We start from the raw sequence: 10092 nt of genomic DNA, 5'->3' as shown, positions 1-10092 counted from the left end.
TCTCTGTGGTTATAAAGTTGGGGGCGGAGAACCCGAGAGTGGCTAGGAATGATGGCTGATGAAGAGGAAGAAGTCAAGCAGATCGTGCAGAAATTGCAGGTGGGGGCCATAGGTCAAAATCTGTATGGGCTTTTGTTACTCTGGAAGAAGCAGAGAACGCAGTTTATGCAGTGCCTGCGAATTTCTTGGCACGTACCTGACGCTGTCTGTGTCTGTGCGGTTACTATAACAACTCCCGAAGGTACAGCGGCAGCAGAGTGGGGAGCCTCTCAGACCAGGGGAGGGGCGCTGCCAGTGTATCGGGACCTGCTGCTTACCTGACTGCACTTAATTTCAGTCCTGTGTGGAAGAGGATTTGTTGCATCTAACTTTATTCCTGTACATTCTTAAGAGTTGAAGGTTTTTTTGTTTTTGTTTTTTGTTTTTGTCTTGATTCACTCTAACAAATAGCACATATATATATGCTTTGAAATTGGCAACAGTGATCTTAATGGCCTGCTCCGCCTGTATCCTGGTATTTTCTTTGTTGATGTTGTTAAGTGTTCTGGAGCTGTATAGGGTTTCCTAACAGCGGCTGGTGAGCTTGAACTGCCGACCTTGAAGTCCAGCGCATTAGCCTACAGCGCCACACTAAGGAGCTCTGGTAGTGTAGTGGTTACGAGTCGGGATACTAACTTCAAGGTCAGCAGTTCGAAACTACCACTTGTTTCGCTGGAGAAAGATGAAGCTTTCTGCTCGCGTAATTTACAGCCTCGGGAACCCTATACGGGGTCGCTATGAGTCGGAAACCGGCTCCACTGCACACAACCACTCAACTGCACACAACCACCACCACCATTCCAGTTAGGGGTAATCCCAGTTTGAGATTTGATACAAAGGGCTACAGACTTCGTTCAGTCGACATTTGATTGTGTTTGAGTAAACTTTGATTTAATTTTTACAGACATTTTAGGATAGAAGGATGTATAGAAGGATATTTCTCAAAGTGTTTTACAGACCATTTTCATTTTATAAGGGTGCTTATTGTTAAGTGTCATAGAGTTGGTTCCTACCCATAGAGACCCTCTATAGGGTCTTTGCAATTCAGCACGTTAACCCACAGAGCCACATCAGGACAACAGTATGTTTGGTTGGTAGGAATAACGTAGTTGTGTGGCTCTTACTTTCTTTTGGAGTCCTGGTGTGAAGCTGTAGGGTAAGCATTGGACTGCTAAACATAAGGCCAGCAGTTTAAGCCTATCAGCTGCTCCTAGAAAACCCTAAATAGCGTTGCTATGAGTTGGAACCACTCAACAGCACTTAAAAACAGCAACCTTTCTTTTAATGATCCAGGATGTTCATGTTAAACCATGGAAATTTAGTCCTTTGTGTATGAACAGGAATTTAAACATTAGACCTACGACAGGCTTATAAAATTTCTTGTAAGCTTCAGCGCAAAAATGTAAACATTGGTCACTCGTGACATTTGTTTCTTGAAAAGATTAATGACACCTCTTAAAGTGTGGGTTTTAGTTCACTTCTATCTGATTTGTACTTTTTTCATTATTTCCTAGGTGTAAAGGAGCTCTAGTAGTGTAGTGGTTACGAATCGGGCTGCGAACTGCAAGGTCAGCAGTTCGAAACTACTAGCTGTTCCGCTGGAGAGAGATGAGGCTTTCGGCTCCCTTTACAAAGATTTACAGCCTTGGAAACCCTGTACAGGGTCGTTGTGAGTCGGAACCGACTCCACAGCACATAACAACCACAGCAACAACTGGCTAAGTTGGAGAAGGATTGCTTTGAGTCAGAACTAACTAGTCAACACTTAACTGGCAAAATCAGTTTCTCAATCATGGCTTCACATAAGAAATGTAGTATGTATATGTTTGAATATATATAGAAAAAAATCTGAGAAGATACACAGAACAGTGGTTTTCCCCGTGGTTGTTTGGGGCATTATGAGTAATCTTACTTTCTATTTTTTACTTATACCTATGCGAGTTAATGCGCTGGACTGCAGGGTTGGTTTGAACTGCAAGGTCGGTGGTTCAAGCTCACTAGCTACTCCTTGGAAACCTTATACAGGGTCACTCTGAGTCAGAACAGACTCAATGGCACTTAACAACAATCCTAGCAAAATGATTTCTGCAGACTGGGAACTGGAAAAGCCTGACACAATAAAGTTTGAAAAGCACTAATGCAGAGGGTGCTAGTCTAGCCATGTCATTCTAGGTAGCCTTTTAAACTAAACGTTGTTAAGTGCCATCAAGTCGATTCCGACCCATAGTGACCCTGTATAGGGTTTCCGAGGAGCAGCTGGTGAGCTTGAACTGCCGACCTTGCAGTTCAAACGGCTTTATAGTCTGGCTCATTAACCCACAGCGCCACACCATGTAGGTATTTGTTAGAGGTAGTGATGACTCATTAATGAATTAACCAGTATATTTAACGAGAGCTTACCATGTTCTCACCCCTGTTCTAGTGCTGGGATATAGATGTAAAGAAAACAGACAAAGTCCTTCCCTCATGTAGCTTGCATTCTAGTGATACAGACAATAGACAATTAAATAGACAATAGACAGATTGGGAGAGAGTAAGAAGCAAGATATCCAGTTTGGAAAATACTTGAATAATCTAGGCAATTAATGGTGCTGATTTAGATAAGGATGGTCTCATGGAATGGAGGCAGGTGGGTGAATTTGGATGTGTTGTGGGAATAGTTGTTAAGACTTGATAGGATTGGCTTAACATGTTTCTGCTGCTGTTCAGTGTAGACAAAGCTTTGACTGGTGGCACAGGAAAATTCAGTGATAAAGCATTTTAAAGAGAAAGAAAATGCTTATTTGTAAAGCATGCAATAGGGTCAGAAGATGATTTACCAAATTGAACAAAACAAAACAAAAAACTCAACCACAGAAGTACAGGTATTTTTTTAAAACCTGCAAAAATGCGTTACCAAGTTTAAATTGATCTGTTTGTGATAGAAAACATTACGTTTCACAAAAGTCTTACTGTATTTTCAGACATCAACATAGGAAAAGTCAGGATTAAAATTGGTTCTGATAGTAAATGTAAAATTTATTCTTTGGAGACCAGAATCAGATGCAAGGATCTTGTTAATTTTTGGTTTATCTCAACTTGTGAAGTGTTTTTCCCCTCCTGACTGAAGTGCTTAGTCATATGGGAAGCCTGGCTGGGACTGAGGAAGAGAGAACTATCATATTGGGGCAGAGACAGGTAGATACATCCTGAGAGTGGGCCTGGGGCACTGGCCACTTCTGCACACGATTTATGACATTTTGTTAAGCATGACTACTTGCTTTTTGTGCCATTCTTAGGTGAGATAGGGAATCAGTATTTTTAGGCCAAGGGCTGGTGTAGCTAGCTAGCCAATATCAAACTTGTTTTTCTGGTATTATTTTTCCTTAAATAACATTCTTACACTCCCTAGGAACTGGTGGATCAGCTCTATTCCTTTCGAGACTGCTATTTTGAGACACATAGTGTTGAGGATGCTGGGAGAAAGCAGCAAGATGTTCGGGAGGAGATGGAGAAGACCCTGCAGCAGATGGAGGAAGTAGTGGGTATGAGTTCCAAAAGAGTGCACACACTCACACACACCCTCGCACCCCCCGCTTATCACCTAAATGCTAAAGAGATCATCTTTTTGTAGCCTCTGGGATCCTATTTGTGATGGCTTCAGGATGTATAACAGAAATATTTCTTCTAAGGTGCTTGTGGAGGATGGTGACCTTTCAGTTCTCCAAACTACTTTTCCTAAAGTTTACTTATAGTAAGTGCATGGAATAAAAGAGCATATTTGTTGCTTGAACTATTGTAATGATGTTCTTAATGGACTTTTCTGTCTCTAATTTCTTTCATTTGCCAATAAGCCTATATTATTACCATGGCTCTGGTTCTCCTTCTAAATACTATTTCATTCACTTAATTTTACTGTCTTTTCTACCTCTTTGCAGAAGTCTGAGTCTCTTAAACTCCTATTCAAGGTTCTGTCAGCCAACTGTTTTTTTTATAACCTTATCTCTGACTGTTTACTACAGAGTAATCTTTGGTTTCTTCCAGGTTGATCTTTCCTTTCTCCCATGCATATTTAAAAAGGGTGTGGGGGCATGTCTGACCTCCTTGGACTTTACAGCTACAAGGAGAACAAAGCTCAACATCAGCCCAAGGCTAATTCCTATGAGGCAGAGGTCAGACATGCCTTGACCCTCCAACCTTTTTTAAAAATCCATTTCTGACACTGCCAGTTCCTCCCAGAGCACTCTTGTCTTTTACTGCTGGTTTGATAATTCGTTGCAATGTCCACTCAGACTGTACTTATGATTATGGACAGAGCTTATTAGGGAAGGTTAACTTCTTCAGTCAGGATAGCCTCTTCTCAGCCATGGCTACAGACCACATCTCCTTGTGGTCCTTGACCTCTTTGCCTGGGGGTCTCTTGATTATGCAGTGCTACAAAGTTCTTTTAAGGAATTCTGGTAGTGTAGTGGTTACGAATCGGCCTGCTAACCTCAAGGTCGGCAGTTCGAAAGTAACAGGTGTTCCTCGGGAGAAAGGTGAGGCTTTCTGCTCCTGTAAAGATATACAGCCTTGGAAACCCTGTGCAGGGTCATTGTGAGTCAGAACTGACTCCACGGTACTTAACAACAACACAAAATTCTTCTAGTACTGCCAATGAATGTCCAAAGGCACTTTATTACACCAAAAGCCTCAGCCTGAAGGTGCTTAGCTAGATCTGGGTCTGTCAGCCTAGCTCCCTAATTAAGTACCTGGAGACAACCAAGTCCCAAACTAACTTTCTTACTCTGCGGGTTGGTAAGTCTGTCTCCTGCTCTTGGTGTTGCTGCCTCTGTTGCTGATGCCACTCCTCCTGTGACGTAGCTCTGTCTTTTGGTTGGAAGAGGTTCGACTTGTAGGGCTCTTGGGGTCCAAATGATGCACTCCACGCCACCACCCCCTTTCTTGCTTCTGAGATGGCTCATTTAATACTCAGCAGGATGGCAGAATCGACCATGCCCATATTAGAGTTCCAACTTTTTATAATCACAGTGAACCCTGTTTTCAGTCTGGTGTGGCCTTGTGGATCAGCACTAGATTGCTAACCACAAGGTCAGTGTTTCAAATCTAGCAGCCATTTCTTGGAAACCCATAACAGGATCATTATGAGTCAGAACAGACTCAGTTGCACTTATAGTAACAATAGTCATTCACAACTGGATCCTATCAACAGTCTCCCTTACTTTCTCTTACCCACACCCACTAGGAAAAGAGGAAAATCTGTATGGTCCTACCCAGTCATTTTGGTGAGAGTTACAAAGATTGTAGCTAGAAGAGTTGTATTAAGAAAATCACTGCTCCACAACGTGTCACATGTATTTCTGCCTCTGCATCTTATGTTTATGTCATTTTGTAACGTGAAGGACTTTATATTTTATCTTTGACGTTTTAAAACTGATTTATTGGGCACATTATCACATTCTCCTTTCCATTGTTTCACTTTTGTTCTGTGCATGCTTTGTGGTTTCCATCAGATTGTAAACTCTTAAGCTAGTGCTTTTTATGTTACCCCAAACATAGTACTCAACATAGTGCTCTGCATATGGTTGGCTTTCAATAAATGGTTTGTATACAATGCTTTTCTTCAACTTTTCATTCTCAGAGCTGGGATGGAGTTATTTCTTAAAAAAGAGTGCCCTACCTTAGGTGAAGTTCTGGTGTGGTGTTGTAGGTTAATGCCCTGGATTTCCAGGTCAGTTTGAACTGCAAGTTCAGTGGTTCAAGCTCATCAGCCTCTCCTTGAGAACCTTATACAGGGTCACTATGAGTATAAACCCACTGATGGCACTTAACAACAATAACAACAGTCTTAGGTGGAATCCTGAGCCCCACCCAGAACCTTCTGAGGTGGGATATTTCCACTTCAAAAGACATGCAGACCAACCCAGAATAGCTAGAAGAATAGAAGATACTTCTTGAAAGAAAGATCACCAGTAAAGAGCAGACTGGCTGTTAGACTATCAAGCAAGTTGTTTGCCTGGGAGCCATCAAACAAGAAAAGCCCAGCCTATCAGGGTAAAACCCTTCTAAGACTGAAACTCAAAGGGAACTCACGAGCAGTCTAGTGTGCTCACTGGTGACTGCCCTGGTCTATTTGTGAGGGCAAGTGGGAGAAATGCAACAATGAAGACGGGCTGAGTTTGGCCATGTTCCATTGACACCTTGAGATGAGAGAGGAGGGGAAAGAGAAGAGAAAGGGCTGGCTGGTCTAAGGTTTACAGACACATGTGAACTCCTAAGTCCATGGACACTGACCTAGCCACTGGCGGGTAGAGCTGAAAGTGAAGCAGCCAGCTGGTCTGAAGTGGGGGGGAGGCGTGTGAGAACTGCCAAACTTGCGGCTGGTACTCATTTGACCTAGCTTGCATGGCTAGCTGACCAGAACTCAACCAGATAAAGAAATTTGATACAGCGAGCAAGCGTAAATTGTTAGTTTGATTGCTTACGGATGCACTTCCTCAAAATTCCAACTGAAATGGAAGGATTCTTCATATCAAGGACCAGGCTTGTCTCCTCAGCACTCTGGGTTGATCGAAATGAGCGACTTAGACATTGGCTATCAAAAATGGGGGGCTATAAAGGCATGGATTGGCTGGCTTACAAGCTTTCATGAGTGTGCTTGGTTTCAGAATGAGGGGGATAAGGTAGAATCCCCACTGAATAGTTTTCCTCTTTTTCAGATGGGTGTGGTGAAAAGGGATGGGGGAGGATGGTGATAGGATTTTATGATTCAGTTGTGAGTAATTGTTATCAGTACTAAGCACGATTGTCACAACTGTAAATGTAGATTATATGTAACTTAACGGGGGGAGTAGTTAATCTTTCATTTCAGAAACAGAGGACCATCAAGAAGGAAGAACATGAGTACAGTGTGGCAGAGGCGATGACATAGAGAGATAGAGCAGCTGAGGACTCTAGGCCCATGGGCTGAGAAACGCTGTGTGCTTGTGAAATGTGTCCTTTGAGCATTTAAAAGAATGCATCTTTTTTGTTTTGCATGTGTATGTCAAAAAACCCCAAAAAGAAAAGAGGTAAATGCTATTAACTGATGGTACATGGAGGGGATTGTAATCATTGCAATGAAATGAAGTATGATTTGTTGAATGTAAAACTGATAATCTGCCCTGTAAATCTTCACTCAATATACAATTAAAAAACAAACAAACAAAAAAAAAGAGTGCCCTATTCTTATCTGAAAGACTGCCTGGGTTATTTTCCTTTCCTTTCTCTTTTTCTTTCCCTCCTAGGTTCTGTCCAGGGCAAGGCCCAGGTTCTGATGCTAACTGGGAAGGCCCTGAATGTGACTCCTGACTATAGTATTAAAGCTGAGGAGCTTCTATCAAAAGCTGTGAAGCTAGAGCCCGAGTTGGTAGAAGCCTGGAACCAGTTGGGTGAAGTGTACTGGAAGAAAGGGGATATTGCAGCTGCCCACACCTGCTTTTCAGGAGCCCTTACCCATGTGAGTTGCCTGTTGTCCCCTCAGAAATCGCATATGTGAAGAATGGGTTACCTCTAGTCTGGGAGTTGTTCTAGGACATGGTTGCTGGAGGGAAGCTGAGTTAGAACTGGGAGAATAGAAACAGAAGGGAGGAAGAGTCGGGAGTAAACTTGGGTGAGGAAGGTGATAGGATCAGGTTCAGGGCAGATGGGAAGGGATGAAAAGTTAGCAGTCATGCTGGTCCTTGGTAGATGGGGGTCTGAGATGCAGATGGCAGCAAGAATTAGATTTAGGAGAGACTTGAAGTCAGAGTAGATCTGGAAAGGGAGGTATAATAAGGAAGGGTGAGTAAACATCTTTTTCATTTGCAGTGCAAGAACAAAGTCTCCCTGCAAAACCTGTCAATGGTGCTTCGTCAACTTCGGACTGACTCTGGAGATGAACACTCTCGCCATGTCATGGACAGTGTCCTACAGGCCAAGTTGGCTGTGCAGATGGATGTCCTTGATGGCCGCTCCTGGTGTGAGTGCTCTCAAAACATATCCAGATGTTTCTAGAGCAGTGGCTGCACGCCAGAATTATCTGTTGATTCTGACTCTGAGGGTGAAACCAGGGGCATCTTTGTTTTGAAGAAGCTCTAAAGGTATTTTGATGAACGACTATTCTAGGAACTCATGAATCTCTTGATTCAAGACAGGAGGCTTATGTTTCCATATAAGCAAGGTAGATATTTGTAGAATCTATTCAAGTTTCTTCCTGGGCTCTATGTCTGTCTGTCTCAGTAGAATTTAGGGTATATTAAATGTGTTACGATTGGTTTGTGTCAGATGTGAAGCCTTAGGATGATCAAAGTAGGTCATACCTTAAACTTGGGTTCTAAGGTGATTCACCTCTGTTTTTCTTTTCCAGATATCCTGGGGAATGCATACCTGTCTCTTTACTTCAATACTGGTCAGAGCCCTAAGATCTCCCAGCAAGCCCTTAGTGCCTATGCTCAAGCAGTAAGTACTTTTGGTCACCCAGGCCAGATGAAAAGAGCAACATCTTTCTGTCTTCTTTGTGGTCTTTTAGCCAGGAACCTGGGCAGTGTTTGCTGTCATCCAACATACGTGGGTTTGCTAAGCTGTGTCTGCAGAGGCAGCTTATATCTCCTTAATAGGAAGTGTAGTGTCTCAGTACTAGATAGATCTTTGAGCAGTCTAGATTTCTCAAAAGTCATGCTTAGTCAGATCATAGAACTCACCAGAGCAGTGGGAGAAAAATGTATTAAAATGATATGTACTCATAATAGTGTTGTACATTTTTAAATAACAAAGGAAAATTCCAGTTGTTTTTAGCACTATCCAGCTAGCTGCTGACTCATGATGACCCCATGTCCAGTGGAGTGAAATGCTGCCCAGTCCTGCAACATCGTCATGATTAGTGGGGATTCTGACTGTTACCATCCATGGTGTTTTTATTGGCTGATATTTCAGAAGTAGATGCCAGGCTTTTCCTCCTCTTCTGTCTTAGTTGGCAGTTCGAGCCTACCAGCTGCTGCATAGGAGAAAGATGAAGTTTTCTGTTCCTGTAAAGATTTACAGCCTTGGAAACCCTACACAGGGTCACTATGAGTCAACCCTTGACAACAACAATAACAACTTTTTTTTTAAAACATATTTGAACCAACCATTTTAAACAATTTTAATGCATGTTGTTTACTCTTTGGCAGTTTGTCAGGCAATGTGTAGAACTTAGAAAAGTAAAATAAGATAGCCAGCAGTTTCTTCACCCCACATTTGTCTGCTCTGTTCTGTGATTTTTGGCCATCCATTGTGATTGCTGCTAGGTGCCCTTGCGTCAGTTCTGACTCCTAGTAACCCTATGAACCACAGAATGAAATACTACCTGATCTGTGCCATCTTTACTGTTGGTGCTATGTTTGAATCCATTGTTGCAGCCACTGTGCCAATTCATCTTGTTATGGGTCTTCTTTTTCTGCTGACCCTCTACTTTACCAAACATGATGTCCTTCTCCAGGGACTAGTCCCGCCTGATAACATGTCCAAAGTACTTAAGATGAAGTCTCAGCATCCTTGCTTCTAAAGATCATTCTTCCTGTACTTTTTCTGAAACATATTTGTTTGTTCTTCTTTTTATTTTTTTAATGTTTTATTGTGAATTCTGTGATAGTTTACATGGGAGAACATTAAGCTTTACATTTATCCTATATCGTATATCGTTTCACTGCCATGGTTACAATCAACTCCATGCATCATCAACCAACCAAAGGGTATATACACTGAAAGCCTGTCCCACCCCCCACCAGTCGTCAGCACCCAGCCCCTCTCCCTCTCTGGGTCTAAAGTCTCCAGGCGCTCCATCTCTCCATGTCATTGTCTCTGCCTCCATCTCAGGCATCACTGCTTCTCTGGGTAGGGTCCCACTCTCCGCTCTTCTCCCTTGCTGGTCTCAGGGACCTCTGCTCCTAGACTGCAAAGTCAACCACTCCCCTCCTTTTGCTACAAAACGCCACCTTTACATTTCCAACCATCACGATCCGTCCTGATAACAATTATTCACTATTGTATCACAAGAGACCTATCTGCATCTCCTTT

The 10092-nt window shown here is 42.6% G+C and overlaps 1 protein-coding gene across 1 annotated transcript in view; it reads left to right on the top strand.

Annotated features, from left to right (window-relative positions):
* TTC5 (tetratricopeptide repeat domain 5) overlaps nt 1-10092 on the top strand; it is a 23385-nt gene continuing 13293 nt past the window's right edge. The window contains exons 1-5 of the mRNA XM_006877143.1: nt 1-99; nt 3431-3563; nt 7305-7516; nt 7867-8017; nt 8405-8496. Coding sequence (XP_006877205.1) covers nt 49-99; nt 3431-3563; nt 7305-7516; nt 7867-8017; nt 8405-8496 — 639 coding nt within the window. The 5' untranslated portion in view covers nt 1-48. The remainder of the gene's footprint in view (nt 100-3430; nt 3564-7304; nt 7517-7866; nt 8018-8404; nt 8497-10092) is intronic.

Source organism: Chrysochloris asiatica, unplaced genomic scaffold (genome assembly GCF_000296735.1).
Source record: "Chrysochloris asiatica unplaced genomic scaffold, ChrAsi1.0 scaffold00444, whole genome shotgun sequence".
NCBI classification, from domain to species: domain Eukaryota; kingdom Metazoa; phylum Chordata; class Mammalia; order Afrosoricida; family Chrysochloridae; genus Chrysochloris; species Chrysochloris asiatica.
Note: the sequence above shows the minus strand (reverse complement) of the source record. Positions and strands in the feature narration are given on the sequence as shown.